Source organism: Anopheles maculipalpis, chromosome 3RL (assembly GCF_943734695.1).
Source record: "Anopheles maculipalpis chromosome 3RL, idAnoMacuDA_375_x, whole genome shotgun sequence".
NCBI lineage: Eukaryota > Metazoa > Arthropoda > Insecta > Diptera > Culicidae > Anopheles > Anopheles maculipalpis.
In genome coordinates this window covers 86,839,723-86,861,750 of record NC_064872.1, presented here as the reverse complement: position 1 = coordinate 86,861,750, position 22,028 = coordinate 86,839,723, and the positions used below count along the sequence as shown (strand labels likewise).

Genomic DNA, 22,028 nt, shown 5'->3' with positions numbered 1-22,028 from the left:
TTCTTTGTCATTCAAACGGTTGCAGTATTTTGAGGTTAGTAATAGATGAGTAAGGTTCATGAAATGCCCTTTATTCATGATTTGAAATGATGATAAAATAACCTTTGGACACCTCAAAGAATATTACTTTGGTTACAATTCATATAAGATTACTGAAACATTGTATATAGGAAATTTGTCGCAAACTGCACATAATTTTGGCTTGTGTTTCATTAGGCTTTTTCTTACGTTTTCAGATAACGATTCGAATTACGGAGCAATGGAAACCGCTCAATAGCGATGACAAGAATCGAGAGCTTTTTAGAAATGGGTAAGTTTTCTTATGATATTAATCTCTTAATATTGCTAAAAATGATGAAACATAATCTTTGGACACCTCAAAGAATATTATTTTGGTTACAATTCATATAAGATTACTGAAGCATTGTTTTGTAGGAAATTTGTAAGGACTGCACGTATTTTGGCTTGTGTTTCATTAGGTTTCCTTCTATATTTTCAGATAAAAGCAGCAGCAGCGATGAAAAAGATGAAAAAACAGTGATTTTTAAAAATTTAGGTAAGTTTTTGTTAGGAATCAATCTAGTTTTAAGCGTCGTAATTTTCAATAGAATGAACTTAACTCTAAAAATGATGAAACATTATCTTTGGACACCTCAAAGAATATCACTTTGGTTACGTTACAAGAACACACTGAAAACGAATTGTAAAAGAAACTGTTGAAAATTGCATGTGTTTATATGTGTAAATCGATTGTTATAATATTATGTCTTTTTATTTTTCAGATAACTGATCGAATTCTGGAGTAATGAAGATGATTGACGATTTAAACGGATGTGAGAGATTGGTAAGTTTCAAAACAATATCTGTAATATCATGATCGGTGCAATATTGTAATTACGATGATGATTCACAGTCATGACCTTTGGACACTTCTGAATAATTCTTGATTATATTATTCCATTTTTTACTGAAAATTCGTTTATGATCTCTCAATGCTCCATCCGTTTTATGCCTTATTCTAATACTGTCATTAATTTCTTTCAGATTATCCCGATTTTCTTCTTGTGTGGCTGTGTGTCGCAACTGCATTTCTCATCCTACTAAAAGTGGTAAGTTCTTATGTAAAATTTGTGTACTATATTTGTCCTCCACAACAACTGTGATGATTCAGAATTATGACCTTTGGACACATCTGAATAATTATTGATTACATATTCCATTTTACTGAAACTTCGTCTATGATTTCCAAATATCCCTTCGTTTTATTATCTTATTCTAATATGGTACTTTGTTTTTTTTTTTTTACAGATTGTTGAAGTTAAGCGTTTCTGCTACTTCTCCATCTTTCTGCTTGACTTTAGAATTTCTTATTTGTGCTGTGGCGCTATTGTTTCGCGGAGCATTAATTAAGACACCCAAAAATAGTTGAATGACTGACCGATCGACGCTGAATGCTAGTTTTAAAAAAATGGGTAGGTTTGTTTACATTGTAAATTACTTTCTTCCTATCACAACACATTCGTCTTAATTCCTACTGATGATACACATAGAATGCGCAAGATAGACAATGAATTAACATTGATTTGATAAAAAATCTGATCCATCTTCTATTATTTCGATTTCAACCATTCATTGCTATTTTGAATTCATTATATTCTTTTCTTTCTCATTTTCTCTACGCGTCCACCTTGTCGAACAGTGAAGCAATATTGCGCCCTGCACACAGAAGCACATGTAAGTATTTTTCGAGTAACCCATTACCTTTTTCCCATTGGTTTTTTTAGTCTCTTCTAGATTCTCTAGAAGACCATGATCTATTTCTTCACAATGATGTTATTTTTAATATACGCTAATACAGCCATTATGCTCGGCGATAGAATGATTAAAATATTTTAATGACTGAGTTTCATTCTCAAACTTGTTTCGTTTTATCCGGGCAGGCACGAACAAACGTATTAAATTAGTTCTTTCTTGATTTTATGTTTATTTCAGTACTTCTTCATGCCTTTGTGTGTCTTACCGAGGGAGCAGCATCGTTTTTCTGCAATTGGCAGCTGATATTGTGTACTTTTACAGTTCGGAACCGAAAGATCGTAGTAGAAGCAAGGTAAGTTATCGTAACTACTCTTCTGGCCTTTATTTCGTAGTGGATTGAAGAATTGATTGTGGTTCTAATATGATGATCCAACCTAAAAAATATATAAGTTCGGACTTATGAACTATTGTAATGATATTTTGTAATTAGCTGATGTTATCACAATCTTTTCTCTTCTAAAGAAAAGAGCAAACACAAATGGTACTCTTTTTAAATTTTCTTTCGTTTCCCTATTTTTTTTTTCTCATACAGAAAGAAGAATTTTCCCGTAAGCACATACACAGCAGAGCACTGAACACGGATCAACAGATAGCATGTAGTGTAAATAAAAGTAAATAAACTACATATTTCCATCATATTGGAAGGAAACTCAACTAACGAATAACAACTAAATTGAATTGATTTTCATTTATTGAATAGGATTGAGAAATATGATTTAGCTTTTTTTTATTTTTTGCTCTACATTCTTCTTCGGTTACTCTACAAGCCTGGATAATGTCCCTTACGGATGCACAATACTAAGGCCACAGATCATCGCCTCAAGCGTCTGATGTGAGTAATGGGACACCAATTGTTCTGTACAGTCTCTGCTTTGTTTTAGGCAAGTCTCAATCGTCAAAGTCTGCATCGTTGTTCGTTCAGCTACAAAGGCACGTTTGGAAAGGTCTGCAGAATAATCACCACCTGTGTCACCATGTGTTTCGAAACAAATTCATGAAAAAACTCCACCTCATGTTGTTCTGTTTGTCTTTCATTTCTCGTTTTTTTTTTATTGAAAACTAAACTTTTTAACCATTTCTCATACGATAACTTACAGTTGTTTTACACAGCATGAGAATAACTCTATATTACATTTTTTTTTATTTTCTTTTGCTACGTTACATTTGATCCTTTCGTAGCATTTTTACACGGTCGTTTTGGTGACTTTTTTTTAATACACAAGTACTTTTTCAACAGATCCAGTGTCATCCCCCCATTCCATCACATCTTTAACAAGCCTACGTTCTTCAACTTGTCTAAAACAAATTTTTGTGTGTGCGGAAGTAAATTATACAAAGCTACAAGCTGTGCTTCCATTACGGTTATTGTCCTCTCAAGGGTGGAGGGAAAAAATAACATAACTGTTTCTGGTGTTTTGTTTTGTTTACTGTCCAAATGGAAGGATATCATTTTCTACCTCTGTTCTCGTCTGGATGCTTCTTTGGAACTCGGCTCCATGTTACAGTGATCAAAGAACATTGTGATTAAAAAGCTACCACTAAAGAGCTTCCAGATTCAGACGCGCTCTTTAATGCTGGTTGTATGAGTTTGATAGATGAGTCGCATTTTCGGTTACACAGGATTAACACCAACAACACGATTCAATCGCCCGCTCCAATAAAATCATTCCACAACCGTCCATACAGTATAAAGCTGCATTGAAAATGCAATTTTCATACATTTTCCTCACGCTTCAAACAGACCGGTTGTAAAGGCAAAACAAGCTTACCATTCTTACTATATAAACAAAAAAAAAAAACAAGTGCTTCGCTTCTCTTTTGTTTTTGCAGCATGTTTTGTTGTAAACAATTGTCTCGCATTCATACAATACTAATTACTATTTGGCTCCCATATCCCTCTTACCATCTTAAATGCGCAGCTACTACTGAATTGCTTCTTTCCACACTTATTTTTTCGCGCGTGTGAACTTCTTCCCTTCCTAGATCAGCCTTTTCCTTGTTTTGCTTAACGATTTCCTCCCGCAGTCTCGCCTCAAACAAAAACGTCTTTTTTGTTTCAGTTAATTTGTCCTAAACGATGCCTAGAGATGCCTTTCTACTTCTTTTGATTGTTTAGCAAAAGAAAGTATGTTCGAGAGTTGTGTAAACATCACAAGAATGAACTAGAAAAGCATTTTTGAAACAAAAATCAAACAAACAAAACAACAGTTCCAACAACAACCGGTAGAAAGAAAAAGCGCTAATTCAATTTTTCTTTACATACTAAGCGTTTTTTCTTTTCACAAGTTTGTGAATAGAAAAGAGGAAATGCAAATATTTCCATCTCTCTCTTCCTCTCTCTCTCTCTCTCTCTCTCTCTCTCTCTCTCTCTCTCTCTCTCTACCCTTTTCTGGATCGGTATTTCTCTCAAGTGTCAACGAAGCGGAATCGTTTCTTAGCAACCACCGGGGATGGTACACTATGATCCTTCTTCTAGATCGCTTCTGACAAGAGTCAATCGATATCGCGATATAATATCAGTCACAAATCTAGCCAATGCCCTCTCTGCGTCCAAAAATTGATTAATTATCCTTTTCCCCACTGTTCACCGATTTGTATTGAGCAACTAACAATGATCGTTGTTAGACGCGCGCAGGAAGAAGGTCCACTAAACTATACTAGACAGATAAAAGGGTGTATGGTACACGCTTGACCGGTGCAGACTCCCTTCCACAGAGTTGATCTTGTTTTGTTCAAATAGTGGCGCTTTTTTTTTTAAATATATTCACCCTGCATAAGGCAGTGATTTTTTGCTTTGTATCTAGCAACCGGCTTTTTATCTATGTATCTCTAACATTGTATCGCTGTGACGCACAGGGTGTGTGGTTTTGTTTGTGGAAGGACCTCCGTTTTCCTATTTTAATGCCCTATACACGGTCCACACGCATACGGACGTCGCTAGGGCGGTCATAATTCGGTGGCTGTACGTGGCGAGCCGATTCCCAGTGTGCACCAGCACCACCGGCGATGACGCACCTTCCGGGACGGGGATTTTCATGAGGTTTCTCTGTTTTCGCTCCACCTAAAAACACAACGTTCGCAAAGCGGTGTACTCTTGTCTAGGCTTTTGAGTCGTCCTGCTTACCTGATACTCCACACACGGATCACAGGTCCAACAGATGGCGTACAGGCTGGTGCAGAACATCGATACGGCACAGAAGGAAGCACTGTAGATTGTGAGCCTTTCCCTCCAGATGAGACCTACTCGGTAAAAACGGAGTACAAAATAACATATCAAACTACTTTTGATTTTTCTTTACAAACCCAAAACACTCACTAATTGCTATCGATGCGGCACTACTGACTAGGGAGGTTTTGTGCAGACAGTTGCCGACCGCGATCCATCGTTCCGTTTCCTCACCGAGTCGGGTCGGTTCGATGACGATGAAGCGCACCTTATCGAACAGTGCCTTGTTGAGGTCGGACTGGAACATTTCGTGTGCATTTTCGCCTTCGTAAACCTCGCGGATCACACGTACGGTGGGAGATATCAGCTCGCTGGAATCGAGAGAAAGCAATTGATTATTTCTGGTCTAAGATTACATTGTTTCAAATTATTTTCTATACCACTCCGAATAATACTAAGTATAACAACAAATTTTAAACAGTAGAGTAAACTCTCATACCGTCTCCCCTTTAGCACCTTGTATGATCACTTTTCAGGCACTTAACGTAACATTTAATTATCTCTACACATGCTATTTAATTTGTTACTACATGTCTACTGACTACAAATACTCAATCTTAAAGATAAATAAATAAAACTACTCGTAAACAACTTGTCTCTCTGTCTCTTGCAAGAACACTCACTCGATGGGACTTAATCGTTTCGTTTCGGTCGCAAGCTCGGACATGTTACTTTTGCACACAAAAACCGGTCCGTGCCGTACTTTTGCTTCTGGAATCCTTATAACGACTGATGAGTGAAGATGCTGTTGAACTTCCCACAGATCCTCGCAAAATGATTTGCACCTCCACCGGGTTCCTCCTCCGGTCACTCACTACCTCTTTGCTGCACCCGTTGAACGACTATCTTCCGTTCGATGATTTGTGCGTGCACTTCGCTTATTATTATTGTCAAGGAAACACGATACAATCGTTGAGGGTTGCGTTTTTTGGTTTCGATGTAACCGGGGTTGTTAGTGCATTCGAATTAGGTCAAGTTCTGCAATCGGAAGTACAACGGATGTGGTAATGGGAATTGGATGGCGTGCAAAGAAAAAAGGGGAAACAAAAAAGCACAGAACATAGTTAGTTAGGTTGGTGTAATTTAAACTTTCGATCCTCATTGAGCATATGGGCCTCACTGGACTCGGAAAAAGCCGGCAACTCGCAAAAATAGATCTTAAAAATAGAATCGCATACGAAGGAAGCTTACGAATGGGCTTGCAAAAATAGATTTCCTTTAACCGATTAGTAATGCAATTGGTTAAGGGCCTTAAAAAACATGACCGATGCAATATGATGCCCTTTCTTGAGAAGCTAAGCCATCGATGCATGTTTTCAGTGGTGAGAAAGGGTGAGAGATGCTTCTCAAGTTCAAGGTCAATTTTCTCACTCATCACTCTGAGGTGATGATGATGGGGTCGCTGTCCGTTTTTGCTGGAAAGTGCCAACAACCACCGAAAAGGAAGGGGGGTGTGTACGTGTGTTTTTCCCTGTAGAAAACCATTCCGTTCGAAAACCGTGTGTGCGTGTGTATTTTCTGCTTCGTCCAGTTTTACGGTCACGCGCTGGTGGACATATTCGCGAATTTAACTCTCATCCCATTCCGCCGTCGCGGTATACGCCATCGCCGGAGAAGTTTGATTATGTAAAGGAGTCGTCCGTATTGCCAGACGGGATTCTGTGGGGGAAGCGAGAATGTGTTTCCCTTGCGCACTGTTACCACTACCGGACGGCAAAGGGAAGTAGCCAAACCCGGCAAAAGAAATACGGCAGCTTGCGTTACGTTAGCACGGATGCATCGGATTTTTACCTTTCACTGTTGCTGTCTGTTTCGCTGGACATTTTTTCGTCGCATGCACTTTACTTCCACCGCGCTCAAGATACTGCTTGCTAAACTACACACCGTCAACCACCGCCGTGTTTTTCTTTCGGATTCTGCACGTACGTACTTATTCCTCCTTCCTTTTCAAACGACTAGAATAATCCGAGATAACTTTTTTATCACACTCGCTCTCGCACGTTTGCTGTCAACCGCCAGCTGTCAGAACTAACGCCTCGATTTGAATGACAGTCCGTTGTGTGATACAGTACTTTACAAAAAAAAGCAGAAGCGTTAATTTTATTGAGGTAAATGGTTTACAATGTGATTAGATCGGTTTGTACTATACTAATCGCATGTAAGTTTATGAAAAGCATTAGTTTTCATAGGGTTTACCTTTAATTTATGGTGAAAAGGTCCATTAATCGTAACTGAAATATTGTGTAATTGTAACGCCTTTGGAAGTATTCAACGCGACAACATCAACGTAGTGTTTTCAGATATGGGGGAATGTCCGCTTTTGACAGTTTCGCACAACAATAACAAGTCATAGCAAACAGTGTAGTGGTCGTAAGGATAAAATTCCAAAAACTAGCAGAGCAAAAATTCTTCCATATGGTCATCCACGATGGTCACCAATCCGTAATCTGTTGTATGATGCTGTGATTATGTGGTACACGAACACGATTTCCGCTGGAAGAATATTTTTGAAAAACACAGCACACATTCAATCCACCACAGCACAGTGCCAAGAAAAAACACCAGCGGATCAGTACGCCCGTTGCTCACGGAACCCGTTTCATCATAATTATATCGCCAGTCAGTCGAACGACGGCATTCCTTTCGCCCGACGTGTTGTGCAATCGAATATCCACTTTGGCTGAAGTGCAAAACCGATCGAAAACCGGAATGTGATGTGGCGCCACCGATTTGCGTAACGATACCCGTTGTGTCCATCCGTTATTTCCATAGAAGTTACCCATTTCCGGAAGGAAGCACACACATACACGCACGATGGATAAGGTGGAAAAGATATTCTCCATCAAAACGCCCCGCATTAAGCAGAAAGATTTGAAGTGCAGAAATGGATGCGGGTTTTACGGGAACGCGCAATGGAACGGGCTGTGCTCGAAGTGTTATCGCGAACGGTCACAGAAGGAGCGACATACGAAGCGTAAGTAGAAACTGGGCGGAAGTGGTGGGTGCTATTGCAGAAGTACACCAAACCCCCCACCCCCCCCCATAAAGAAGGGGCGGTTATCGGAGAAAGCATGCAAACATTGGTGTTTCGTGCATGCAGGCCACATCATTATCTTGCTTTTTCTTTTTTCCTTCCGTCAGCATTTCGACTGTCGAAGAATAGTAACGATCACCAGACACAGCACGCTGCTCGAGAATCGCAGCAAATGCCTGGTGCGGATCAGGCAACGGCTTCCAATAGCAAGTCCGCACACCATCAACAACACCAGCAGCTCTCGTTGCATTCGAAACTAATCCCCAAACTATCGGGTGATCGGGATGAGAAGAAGAAAAAGTTAAATTTAATAGAGCTAATTAAAAAATCTACCCCTGGCAGAGGTAATGCATCGCATCGGTGGCCATATATATGATCGCTGTAGGCCAGTTGCTAAATGCGGAATATTTGTTTTTTTCCTTTCTTTGTAGATTCGGAAAAATCCCGCCATCATAGTAGGCAACCGGTGGAAAAGCTCGAGCAGGAGTACATCGATGCGCTAAAAGCGCTGAAGATAGAGGATGCGGCCAAACAGGAGTTAAAATACTTCATACACATGCTCGACCAGCAGATACGCAAAAAGTACACTACGGTTAGCGTGGATGAGTTGTCGGAGCTGGTACAGAATGGGTACACCAAGTTCCGTGACTATATGCACATGGACAACTCCAAGTTTGCCGGCGCAACGGAGGATGTGCGCGAACAGGTGCTGGATTTTTTCGAACGCTGCATTATGACGAAAAATCACAAATATCTGTTCTCACCACCGTCTACCGATGACGAGGACAATGATTCGTATATACACAAGCGCATTCGGCAGCTAAACTGGATAACGGCCGACCATCTGATGTGCAGTATCGATGAGGTGAACTCGGAGGTGCGTGAGCTGGCGTACACGGCTATTACCGAGCTGGCATCGGTGGATTCATTTCTGTCACCGCAGGAAAAGCTCGACTGTATTGTGCGGTGCTGTAGGCACATCTTTAGCTTTCTGAAGAAATCGGTCGAAGGACCGGCCAGTGCGGACGATTTCTTGCCCGCGTTGATCTTTGTGGTGCTAAAATCGAACCCGGTGCGGCTGCACAGTAATATTAACTTTATCACGCGGTTCAGCAACGCTTCCCGATTGATGAGTGGCGAAGGTGGATATTGCTTCACTAATTTGGTTAGTTTTTTTTTTTAAATTATTTGCAGCAATTAAAACGAGAATCGATTATTTAATGTTTTTTACGGTTTGACTTTTTGCAGTGCTGTGCTATTTCGTTCATCGAAAACATTACCGCTGAATCGCTCTCGCTGACGCAGGCCGAATTTGATAGTTTTATGTCGGGTGAGCACGAGGGCACTTCCGCGTGGGAAAGTGCACTAATTGCGTGCGAAAGTCTGCATCAGATATCGGAAAACATGAAGGTGATGAAGACGATCGCGTCGAAAAAGGACGAACTGTACAACGGGATCATTACGCTGAACGAGGAAATCGATACGTTTGAGGTAAGTAGTCAAGACAGTAAAGAAACATTTTATTTTGTGAATTTTATCCCGCAGAGTGGAGAATTTTAAATGCGCGCTGCACCTCCCTATTAACAAAATCTGCCTATAAAGCACTATTTAAGTAGATTTGTATGAAATACACCTTTAAAAGCATTAATAGGTAGTTTTGTCAATAGGATTATTGACCACTAGCTATCTTGGTTAACGGTCTTGTAAGACATGTAATTAATAGTTAAAGTAAAAGGGGCATAATGTTTTTTTTTTCAAATCCATTTAAGAAAAAGATTGTGTTTAATAATGCATACGTTTCTTTGTATCACCCATTATATTGCAGCAAGAAATTCGACAAACCGTTGCCGAGGTGCTCGAACGTACGCCGCTTGTGCTACAACCGTGCAAAACACCAGCCCGTGTCGTCGCCCTCAGACAGCAGTACCTGTCCTCCTCGACAGCATCCGCGTACGTTGATCCTGCATCGGTACAATCGCCAATCCCAGTTGGCGGAGGTCACTTTACCTCAAACCTGGTAGCCGTCAACCAGACGATCAACATAGAGTCTGCCAACAGCAAACCAAAGAAATCAACCGATGACACCGGTATGGCCGCCACCACATCCAATCAACCCACGTCCGGTAGTTCATCAACCACTGGTCCATTCACCGGTGAAGTGGTAGAACAGTTGGTACAGAGCCTTTCCCACACGCTAACAACGCCGCTCGTATCGGTGGACGCAGGTCCATTCGAAACGGTCGCACCAACATCACCCTTCTACGGTCTCAGTGCCAGCAATTCGGCCGATCTACTCTCGGCATCACCCTCGTTCGACTACAACAACATCTTCGATGCGCAATCCCTCGACGGACTGGCCACACCGGACGATCTGGCGACGGATTTCATCCGTGGCATACGCAACATCAACTACGATTTTGATTTTTCCGATCACAGCGGTGACAATAGTACGGCGGAAGATTACGATCCGCGGGGTGTGGCCTTTAAATCGGTCCCGAGCGTACCCAGCGAATCGACCAAACCGACCATTTCACCCTTCGATCTGGAAGAGTTTGATCCGTTGTTGCAAAAAGGTGAGGGTAGCGTTCGGCGACCACCGGAACCATTGTTACCGTTGCCGTTAAAACCATCCGTATCGGCTGTGGTTGCTACCGGTGGCAGTGGGGGAAGTTTGTTGGATGATTCACCTGGTTCTTTAATGTTGGAATCACCACTGAAGCCGACGGTGGCCGATTTTCATGGGCTATCGTTGCACGGTTGTAACATTCCGACGATAACGTGCGCCACAGGCGTTTTACATCCACCGTCCGGGAGTGGGGGTGGTGTTGGTGGACAAAATGGCCCAAAATCAATGGCTGGCGATCGGAATGCTAATAATGACGCCAGCTTAATTTAGACTCGGGTGCAAACGGAAATTGGAAATGGACATACACACACACACACGCATGCATGGAAAGACAACGGAGTTGACACGGATTATAGTGACTTGTTATTGTATATTTAATTGAGAGGGAAGAGAAAATGGAACAAAACTTGTTTGTTATTTGTTTAGTACAAGAGAAAAAGGAGATAGAGGCAGAGAGTGAGGGAGAAAAAAAATAAACACACTTATTTGCTAATTCAATCGATAAATTGATTAAGTTGTTAAGTTTTCTGACTTTCGTCCATATGTGTGGAAAAGACGTTGCAAAAACGAATTCGCTGAGATTCAAGATCTCGCTAGAACTAGGCTCGTCTGGCACATTCTGATGGGCTGAACATGTCATGAGAATCACACCGGACGATCAAAATCGCAAAGAGGAAGCATGATAGACGGAATCGCGTTCATCCAGGAAGCACAAAAGATTGACGAACGCCGGACTTCTCGAGCAGACCAGATAAGTAAGTACGTATGACTTTTCGTAACTTGACTTACAATTAAAAAAACATGATTTATTGACCGTTTGTGTAGAATTGATTTAATATTTTTCTGTCGAAGAATTACTTACCCCTACAAATGCGTTCACCACTGTATTCGGTGGCGCGAAATTCGATACCGATTACGACACGAGAATACGGCGCGGAACAAAAGTGGCTAAGCAAAATCTAAACAAATGTACAATCTCGCTTCGTTCCGTTCGATGGACTGTTTTGCACGTTCAACAAAAAACCGCAATACTCGCTAGATGTGTTTTAAAGGCGACGAGCGTAAGAACGTAGTTGTTTTTTTTTTAATGTTGTTTGCCATAAAGCTCGATAGACACGATATGTTTTGTGATGTGGTGTAATAAGTAAATCATTTCAGCACAGCTCCATGTGGAAGTGCAGTTCGTTGCCTAGGCAACAGAGGAGCCGTTGGTAGACTTTAGTCATCGCATACCTAGAGTGATCTACAACAAACCTTGGAAAGAAGATTTAAGATGTCCTTTTGTGGTAATATGATCATCAAATTATTTTTTTGTCTTAAAAATGTTTATTTTTAAGTCAAATCGATAAATTAAATGCGCTTTAAGTGACCTGTAATTTTGCCAACTAGACATTACATTGCACTCATGACCCACATGCAGTAAAGTTTTGACCATGAATCATGTTTATTGCCGTGTGAATCTAGAAGATCCGCTTCAAGAAACCGCTTATCAGTGTGAAGAAAGGTGTACCTCCCACGCGACATTGTCGGCGGGTGTCTGTGTGATGTGTGCGTGTTTTTTAAATATTTTTTTTTACCTGGTGTCTCACGATCGTACGAAGGTCCTGTACGTGCGTGTAAATGCGAGCATGATCATCAACAGACCTGCAACTGCACGCGCCATGTACTGATTGTAGCGGCTTATCTTATCAAAGACTTTGCTCGGGAGAGAAGGTGAAGACTTCAGGAGAAGGTCAGGACCGATTGGTGGTGGTGTGGTGTCCGAATGCATCGTGATGCAGGCCTCGGGTATGTTTACCCCGCTCGGGTGGTGATCTCGCTGACTATGAGGGCTTTGTTGATCCTCAGGTAACTACTGTACATACCTGTGTGAATACTTGGTGCCATCGCTTACGCTCTCTCCGTTAGTTCGTTACGGTTGGCCAGTCAGTGTGCAGCAGCGTGTAGCTTTCGGATCACGACATCAGTAGATCCTACTTCCATCCAGTGTCAGTGCGATACTTTGCTTCCTTTGCAAATTAACTCAAGAAAAAATCGCTAAAATCGCCCAGATGTTTAAAGCAAAACAGTAATTGATAAAACAAACGTTACAATCACCAAACCCCAAATCAATTCGCTACCGATTAGCGACTTGTAAGTGAATAATTCAGGGCCCTCTCACTTCCCGTTCGTGTGGTTATCGGTGATTCATGTTTTGGGAGCAACAAACACTCCAGTAACAAACACGTGCCAATTATTCATATCGCAACACTAAACGGCCAAACGAAAAGATTTTGCTCGAGCATTCAAAGTGCCTGCCAAGAAGTGTGTGGCCGTAAGTCGTACAGCAACTACAGCTGCTACAGTTAAGTCTGGCTGGTGCATCTCACTTCTCCCGGCGGGTCACTTCCCGTAGTTGGCGTCTGGAGCGCATTACAGCAAGAGCATGTGCAAGGAGCAGCTGGCCTACGCAGATGACAATTTTGTACCGCTGGCGTAGGGAGCCAACACGGGAACCTCCTTAGAAAGTGCCAACCAACTCCTTCAACCACACTTACACACACACCTACTCCTGCAAGTATTCTACCAGCGTTGCCAGTTAGTTTCGAGTGTCCAGACATTAGCGGCCCTAAACGGTTCCATCTACCCATCTGATGGGCTAATTTTTTGCGGGCCAGGGAAGGCACCGCTCTAAATCTCGAATGTTCCCAGCAGCCGCGACCGAGCACATCATCCACCAGATCCGCAAGCAAGCAAGCATGTATCAAGCCGGTAAGTTGTTTTGTCTCCACCTTGTTGGAAGCACAGTGCATGATCCCGACGCTTTGTTGACACAATGATAAATGATCGTGCTCCGTGTTTCGGTGGAAGTAGCTGCGATCGGAGTGAAGCTACAGGCACAGAACTGCATCTCGATAAGATAAGCACGGGAAGCCTAAATGCGTCGGGACGGGGTCGGTGTCCAACTCATGAGCAAGGTCCACAAGTTTCTCTGCAAGCAGATGCAGTGCGCGAAGTTTGAAAATTGTGTTGAAAGTGATCTACGCCATTTGTGAAAATTAAGGTTCGGGAAATTGTACTTACGGAGGACGGAGTTTTTAGGATACGCGTTACTATGCGGATATGAGTCAAGTAGTTACCTTTGTAGTGTGCTACGGTAAGAATAATCGAGTAGGTTCGTCGTAGGTTGCTATGGCGATAGTTTGCCGAAGTGTAATGGTAATGGAACACGTTTGCTTAGCAATAGAGCGTGCGCTGGACGAACCAGCAAGATAGGGAGTGATTCTGTTTACCCTTGGGTCCAGACATTACCAGCTTACGTCAGTATACGATATTGCAGTAGGATTATATACTGTGTGTTCCTTAATTAAATGGAACATTGTTTCCTTTGCTTTAGACTTGATGTAGTAGTGAGATGTAATATTTTTGCTTTTTCAACTTAACGACCTGCCAAGTCATTCCGGACATCTAATGGCTTACGTTACATATCGACACCTCAGTAGTTAGACAGTAAATTCTCACTACGGGGGAGCAGTACGGATGGGATTTGGTAATCGGTCCTGCCGTATGAAGTTCAGCCATGTGAGATGCTAATGTATATTTTTGTGATCTCTCTAATATTTTTTTCTGACACTACAAAATTGCGAGGTCCCAGCCTACCATTAGAGGCTTCCTCAACCTTATTTTACCCATAGCTGGATAGCCAGTCTTCAGTCGTCAGGGAAAGGTCCGAAATGACGATTGTAATGTTGCCCATGGTTTAAAGGAGCCAGCTTTTAGAGGGCTTTCTCGTGAGAGGAATCTTGTTTTACAACCAGTTCAAGGCAAATTGGCCAATTCCACGAGGCCAATTTCATTTTTTAAACTTTCCTAGAGGTTTAGTCCAAGAGGAAGGTTCTCTATCTGTTGAAATCTTTTCCTAAAGGATATTGTGATTCCCTTTTGAAGATTATTACATGTGTCCTCAACATCTGGTAGCTGTTTCGATAAATATAGTCAAAAAATATTCCGAATTATAATAATTATTTCCTTATGACAGTGTTATGTCTGGAAGAATCTCGTAAAGATTCATTGCATAACAGATAGTTGATTGTTTTTTTCAAATACCATTTGTGTAGTACAACAAACAGATTAGAGTTGATAAACTTCGTGATTGATATTTCATTATGAATCATGTGATTAAAGAGAGAACGAAAGCAATAGAGAACGATGAAGTGAAATCTGCTTCAAAGATTGCACGAGTAAGTTTACAAACAAACGACCACCCGGGCTATGTGCATCCGTATAGAGTGATGAGATTAACCGAATACTTAGTCAGGATAGAACAGTCCCCTTTATCCCCGATTGTGCCTTTATGAAGTAAAGGGATATCTCGCACCAAACGAAGGTTGAGCCCTTTAACGTTCAGAACACCCTAGCCCAAGCGAACCAACGTTAACAAAGAACGGTTCGGACACGATCGGGAAGTCTTTGCACCGATTGCACTTATCAATATGCGCACGCGTGCCTTATCGGGTGCCGAGATCAATGTTTACAATCATCCAACCACTACTTGGCCTGCATTGACCATTCGCGCATGGCGTCTCTCTGATAGGGCGTGCCTATTTCCGCATGTTGCAGCCGCGTTCCGGTGGCGCGCCTTGCGAAACACACTAGCGCAAAATGTTAATCGTACTGAACAGTCGGTTTTTCGCGAGCTTCATCGAACGGCGGCTTCAAACGCTGGTGGAGTCCTTCGCCGACCAGGATTCCGTGCGGACGATCCTTCTCGAACGTGCCGGTGCTAAGTGTTTCACTCTTATGCTCTCCACAGCGCGCACCGTTGCGGCATCGAGCTCGAGCCGGTTGAATTCACCCGTCGCCTGGAACCGGAAGTCGGCGCAGGATTACTACGATCTCGAGGCGGGCGAAACCGAACGTACGCCGCTGCTGTACGTGAAGGACAGTTCGCGTGAAGCGTGGCGATATCGGGCGAAGCTGCGGGCTGATGATCCAAACCGGGTGCATCCGGTGGCGGTAGGTTTGATGGTGGCGTTGCTGATATTCCTACTGCTTGGTGTCGTGGTTGGCGTGTATCTGCTACTGCTAACAAGTGAGTGCGTCAAGTGTAGAGAGTGTAGTTATCGCGTTGTTCAGTTATGATTGATACGGTTGCTTTTCACTTCCCTCAATGGCAGTCCAACGTCCTTGGCCCGTTTCGCATCCATTCTTTCTAGTCGAAAGACCCGCCTGGTGGCAGTATCCGGTAGCACTGGAGGTGGCAACTCTCGATAAGCAAGCCGTTACGGATGTGATCGTGGTGGATACGGGCTCGGAAGGATGTCTGAATCAGGAGAGCTGTGTGCGCTTTCTACAAAACACCGAACAAAGCTGCTGGTCGGCACGTCGTGACCACATCCCGTACAACTTTCTCATCGGAGGTGATGGTGTGACGTACGAGGCACGTGGCTGGAAGAGTCAGCACGGGTTTGAGGATCTTCCCGGCCGGAACACAACGCTAGTAGTGGGCATGATTGGTAGGCGTGAGGATTTTTGGTAAACATCAATCAAGACTTCACTCTAGAGACCCACCTTCTTTACAGGCAACTTTACCGATCGTCAACCGACGGCAGTACAGTACGCCGAGCTGAAAGCATTCTTCACCGAGTCAATTCGTCGCTTCTACCTTTCGCCACATTATCGACTTCACGGGTTCATCAATACTACCCACGCCACGAAGGACGGTACCGCCATGTACAACCAGCTGCAGCGATGGCCCCACTGGCAGGGATTCGTCTGATATTCGCATCAACAGTCTTCGCTTTTCATAGGTACACATTTTATTGGTAAAAACTGCCCCTTGCTTAGCTACTAGTAGAACATTTCTCACTTCATTTGGAACCTTTCTCTGGCTTTCGCGCGTACCTACCAAAAAATCAAAGAGCCAACTCTGTAGCGGTTGGATGTTGTGACTGTAGTTCTCGGAAGTATTAACGCATCAACAATAATGTCTTATTTGCTCGAGGTACGCTGTTCGCGGTGTGTTAGTATCGAAAGCGGGAAGCGCCCTCAAACTCTCACACCAAGACACTCACGCACTCACTGAAGAAAGGTTAAAAAATAAAGAAAAAACCGGTGCAAATAGTATACAACCAATGAAACGAAATGAAACGAAAAAAACATGTAAGAAAATACACAAAACAGTAAAGCTACCATACACAACGTTATACTAAACCCTGTCACAACTGTCAAATCTTAAGTACTCGAAACATCCACCCAACTCCCATATATCTCAGTGGATTATCTTGGGGTCTGCGGATACTACCATTACTACTACTGCTACTACTAATGCGTCACTTCCGTCAAGTAAGGTAAGATGCTATCACACAAAAAACACACATACATGTATATATGCATACATACGATAACTATACACTAACAAATCTCTCTCGGTTTTGTGTTTTGTTTCTTTTTTTTGGTCGCTAGTCCACCTCCAGCTTGCGGAAGCTACCGGTGATCGTTTCCATGCCGAGCGAGTTGCTGTGGGCGCTGTTATTGTTTCGATCGGTACCGTTCCGCGAGACGATACCCCGATCGCTAAGGATGCGCATGTTGGACGAGGTAAGGACGAGGTTCCGTTTGGCCGCTAGCTCCATCTTCCACAGCTCGATCATCTCAGCCATCGGCATCGTACCGCCCATCTCCTTCGGCAGACAGGCTGGATCAACCTTCCGGCAGAGATCCTGTACGGTGACGTGAACCTACGAAGTAAATACGTTCATCTGATTAGCACCAATTGTGCTGATGGCCGCTTAACCCTTCCCTACCTGTAGTCGTTCCTTCATCTTTTTGCTAACCATCGACTTGCCGGCCTCGATGATGTACTTTACGGTCGAGGGCACATTCACCAGATGTACCTCCTTGTTTCGCATCGGGATCGACTGTTCGCCCCACTTCATGATGCGCAGAAAGTCGGTCGGATTCCAACAGGCAACGTGCGCGGTCGAGATGCCCTTAAAGTCGCCAATATGCACCAGGCCGCAAATTTGATTCTCCGGATCTTCCATCAGCGTTTCGTAGGTGATGAAGTGCAACCGTGCCATATCGGAGCTGTTGTGTTCGGCCGGATTGAAGTGATCTACAAAGACAGAAATGCGAACACATCAGCATCCTCCTAGCTGACCGCGGAAACACACGGACAACTTACTAGCAAACCCAACAATCACACGACGTCCGTGCTTGTCCCGAATCGGGGACGGAAAGATGTAACCACCGTTCAGCAGCTTCAGCACACTGGGCGACATAAAGTCGAGCGTGTGGATCAGATGGGTAAACACTTTGCGAAAGTTCAGATACTTCAGTATCATCTGCTGTGCCATCGGGACGCTAAACTTTTTCGTGCGCAAAAATCGCAACAGAAACAGATCGTCCGTTCGGACATTCTCGACGTCCCCGTTCTTGTGTAACCATTCGCGCAACTGTTCTAGCGACTGTTCTCGGATGGATTTGTCTTCACGCAGCTCCTTGCGGGCGATCTTCATAACAGCATCGGTGACACCGGTGTCCTGAAAGAAGTCACCCTTCAGCTTTTCGCTGCTGGTCCACGGGAAGTTTAGTATCACGCGTGTGGTCGTCATCGTGTGGCTTTGGTAAATACGCAGCTTGGTAGGGCGAGAGCTGTGTAAGTCTAGGGCGCGAAAGGGAGAAACAAGAATGTTGAATAATTTAATATGCGGAAGAATCATTGGAATTAAGATAAGGGCGTCCGGTTGAGATTCAGACTAGAATTCTTCAACAGGTCGATCAGAGGATGCTTCATAGTTCTCGTTTTGTGGCGCATGTTTGGTGAAGTACAACCAGAAAATCTCCAACCCATCTCACTGATCATTAGCATACCAATCCGGTGTAAACTTCGGCAGCCCCAAAAGCTTCTCAATCGAGCAATTCACAGAAAAATTCTGTCTTGTCATTGTCACCAGCTAATGACCTACTGTTCTAAGGTCAAATGTGGATCTTCTAAGGGTTGACTACCGTCTAGCAGTGGTTCCTGATTGTCACACCATCATGAGAACCTGTCGGCATGTGCTTCGTTACGGACATGACGACAGTTTATGCAAATGAGCCGACCTTAAGAACTGGAAATAATGTTCTCGCTTTGGTTTGATCATCACTCTCGAAGCACTTCATCAGAACCCCCGTTGGTCTGATGACGATTATAGACTATAGTTACACGCCCCACTCGCGTGCAAAGATCTCATCTTTATCATTACCTCCACCAAGCCACGGAGGGAACTTTGTACATTTACTCAGCACTCTTTAATCGTCGGCCAAATAATTGATGTGACTTTCAGTGACGAGATTGTTTGCCCACCTGGAAGTCTCCCGGATATTCTGGTGGCACCCTTTTGAATGAGGTAAATTAAAAGAATGATGGAAACAAAGCGTATCGGGCGAAGGTGTGGTGTACCAAAGGGGAAGCTAATTGACATCAAACGTAAAAACCGGAAAAACGGAGTTCGTGGCATAAGCTGAGAAAGATTTGCATACTGCCATACGTGGTGTACTAGGTGGGTGTTCCTTTCGTGAAGAGGCATCGCATCATCGGAATGTAATTCGACAGTATTTTTTTTTTGGGCAATAAAGCAATAATTGTTTGAACAAGTATAAAGAATGGAATATTTGAAAATTGGCAGATGACAAAGGCTACATTTACATGTGATTTTAAACCAGAAAGTTTATCTATTATAAAGATAGTAAGTATGTTATCATCGGGATAAGGAAGTTGAGTGGGTCCATGTGAGTTTCTTTAGGAACTGTTATAGCAAAGAATTTGAAATGAGATTTTTTTATTTTTTATTTTTTTGAATTTAGAGGAGCACTCCTCATCTTAAATCACTCGGGCTGTCGTAGGATCCGTTTTCGAAAACAGTAACTCACTGCCAAAAAGCCGCAATGTCCTCAATTTTTGTTTCTTTCGACCCAACGGCAAATGAATTCCTTTCGGAACTGCGTATTAACTGCGTTTTGTTTTTGTCACAGACAAAAGCTAATCATTCGTCTGTCTAAAGCCTGACATTGGACGTGACATTCGCGCATCGAGGTTTTCTTTTCGCATCGAGCGATTGGGAACCGTCCAAAGCGTCTCACCAACCCAGCAACACGTTGTTGTTCTTGCATGCAAAAGAGGAACCAAAAAATACACTCCGCTCGATAATGTCTCTGGGCGCCTTGGTGACCTCGATGCCCCATTAGTGGAAAAATCAGTCCAAAAACAGGAACACAGGTGTCGTTCGTTGTGTGTGTGTGTGTGTGTGAAGCCAATAGTCCGGACAAAAAGGTATCGAATGTAAGCTATTCCTTTAGCTCGTTAAGTCGCTTGGGGCTTTTTACAGCAGTAGCAGCAGGCTCATTTGATAAGCAACAGTGATCATTAAAGCTCCCCAACGGATGGATTGGAGCGTTAATGGAAGCGTCCGCACAGTGGCGGGCAATTAAACGAAAAACGAAACCACAAAACTTTGGCTCCGATGAATTAGATTTGGAGAAAAGGAGTGAAGCTTGTGTCCATCAATGTGTTAGGTGTTACTTCCCAAAAACGATCCATGGGAATCCTCACACTCATAGTTTTCGATTCGAGCTTACAATAGCTTTACGAGTGTTTTGTGAGGCCCTCTTTGACCCAAAGACGGTTCGAATGTCAAGGCTTTTAAAGCTCCCACAAGTGCTAGGCGTTCTCATCGGCAATCCATCAACGGTTCATCCCCAAAATGGCATTCTTCATCAACATATGTCACAGATCTCGTACGTTATTGTAGCCAATAAGCTTTAACAGAAAAACAAAATTGGTAAACGTACATTCCTATTGCTCAACCATGCGTCTAATAAACTGGTGACACACATAGCCGATGGTGCCCACGTGGTGGTAAGTAGTAATTTTAAATTTGAACTCTTGACATGACTCTTTGACTCTGTTTGGGCACAACCAATCCTTGCTACACCTCCCAATCCTGGTAATGGGATGATAACCTTCTCCATTCGCTATCCTTCCTCTCCATACCAGCCGCCGCCTGTAAATGAAACTGTTATTCAGCCTACCCTAGCCCCAGATGCGAGAGGTCGTCAGAAAAAAAAGAAGGTTCAAACTTAGAAATTAACCTCATTTTGACGGTGAGGCATGAAAATAGTCTTTTTTTGTTGTGTGTTCCTTCTCTCTGTGTGACGAATTATTTCGCTTAACAGCACTCAGTTTTTGGGCGGTTAGTTAAACAGTAACAAAAAGTACGCACAATCACGACGACGACGACGACAGTAAATTGACTTGCGGGTTTTTAATGAGCGGCAGCTTTTTGGCGCGCCAGGATGACACACTTTCGACACTTTTTACACTTAATGTTCGAAATGAACTTAACACACATACCGGGTACACGTACACACCGTACGGTAGGATAATCAAACGTGTATCAGGTGTACGCAATCGCTTCTGAGTGGGCCAAAGTCAAAAACGAAAGAAGCGCAACAGCCTTTTTTGTTTTTTGGCGGGAGGAACACAACGCACGCGTCGCCTTTTAATCGCGTTCCGTGTGGGATGCGGACCAATTGCAACGAGATGTGCGTATCTTCGTCATCTTGACTGCGGACGCCTTCAACAACGGTGCACCATGTGTGTTACAAAGGTTCGTTACATAACACTGAACGCTGCGCAGGTCAGGCCAAACTAAGCCACGGGCTGGCACGGTCCTGATGCGGTTAATCTGCGCCGAGCTGGTGGCCGATCCGTTGTGGTTGGGCAGATACCAAAAAAAAAAAGCACGTGTCTAGGCGAAAGTGTTTCAATGCCACTCAGGGGACGGTTTTCGGTTGGGCTTCTTATCGTGCTGGATGGAGAGCGCTTAATGGAGAGGAAAGAATTAAAACTGACCTACGAAACATGCCCATTGCGCTTGTGCAATGCACGATAAACGTGGAGTGAAATGGCCGAATGAATCATGCTGGATTGGACCAAATTGCTCTTTTCATTTTTAAGATTTTTTTATGTTTTAATTATTTTTATGATATTTTATTTATTACTAATTTTTTTGTTTGCTGTATATTTTTTAATTTTTTCATTTTGTTTGACAGATTCAAATAAATTACATGTATTTTTATGTTAGAATTTGAATTTAAGTACAAAAAACATCTTTTATCGATACATAATGAACTAATGAACTATTGAAGTGTTATTTGGAGCAAGTAAAATATACCTGAAAAACAGGTAGTATCAATATGTATATTACAATAAATTATAAAAAGAAAACAAAACTACTACTAACAAAAAAAGCAAAACACAAACCTATCTGATAGGAAAATGTGTTAAAATAATCAAAACAATA

At 42.9% G+C, this 22,028-nt stretch overlaps 5 protein-coding genes across 6 annotated transcripts in view; 2 read left to right on the top strand and 3 right to left on the bottom strand.

Moving 5' to 3' along the window:
- LOC126562004 (motile sperm domain-containing protein 2-like) overlaps positions 1 to 22,028 on the bottom strand; it is a 332,954-nt gene that overhangs the window by 140,394 nt on the left and 170,532 nt on the right. The window lies entirely within an intron of this gene.
- On the bottom strand, positions 4,709 to 6,896 carry LOC126563110 (transmembrane protein 11 homolog, mitochondrial). Of its 2 annotated transcripts, none has more exons than XM_050219731.1 (4): positions 6,833 to 6,896; positions 5,132 to 5,352; positions 4,940 to 5,055; positions 4,709 to 4,876 (listed from the first exon to the last, which is right to left on the bottom strand). In XM_050219731.1, exons 1-4 carry the CDS (start codon positions 6,862 to 6,864, stop codon positions 4,709 to 4,711), a joined length of 537 nt encoding a protein of 178 aa, XP_050075688.1. In that variant the 5' UTR covers positions 6,865 to 6,896. The 2 variants fall into 2 exon arrangements, with proteins under 2 accessions (XP_050075688.1, XP_050075687.1); XM_050219730.1 differs by lacking the exon at positions 6,833 to 6,896 and adding an exon at positions 5,665 to 5,747.
- LOC126561653 (rab5 GDP/GTP exchange factor) lies at positions 7,856 to 11,015 on the top strand. Its single transcript, XM_050217938.1, has 5 exons — positions 7,856 to 8,015; positions 8,183 to 8,419; positions 8,507 to 9,240; positions 9,324 to 9,566; positions 9,901 to 11,015. Exons 1-5 carry the CDS (start codon positions 7,856 to 7,858, stop codon positions 10,969 to 10,971), a joined length of 2,445 nt encoding a protein of 814 aa, XP_050073895.1. The 3' UTR covers positions 10,972 to 11,015.
- Positions 15,330 to 16,459, top strand: LOC126562614 (peptidoglycan-recognition protein 2-like). The gene is made up of 3 exons (XM_050219165.1): positions 15,330 to 15,772; positions 15,858 to 16,196; positions 16,263 to 16,459. Exons 1-3 carry the CDS (start codon positions 15,343 to 15,345, stop codon positions 16,457 to 16,459), a joined length of 966 nt encoding a protein of 321 aa, XP_050075122.1. The 5' UTR covers positions 15,330 to 15,342.
- LOC126562556 (clavesin-1) lies at positions 17,142 to 18,307 on the bottom strand. The gene is made up of 3 exons (XM_050219101.1): positions 17,867 to 18,307; positions 17,487 to 17,797; positions 17,142 to 17,420 (listed from the first exon to the last, which is right to left on the bottom strand). Exons 1-3 carry the CDS (start codon positions 18,294 to 18,296, stop codon positions 17,142 to 17,144), a joined length of 1,020 nt encoding a protein of 339 aa, XP_050075058.1. The 5' UTR covers positions 18,297 to 18,307.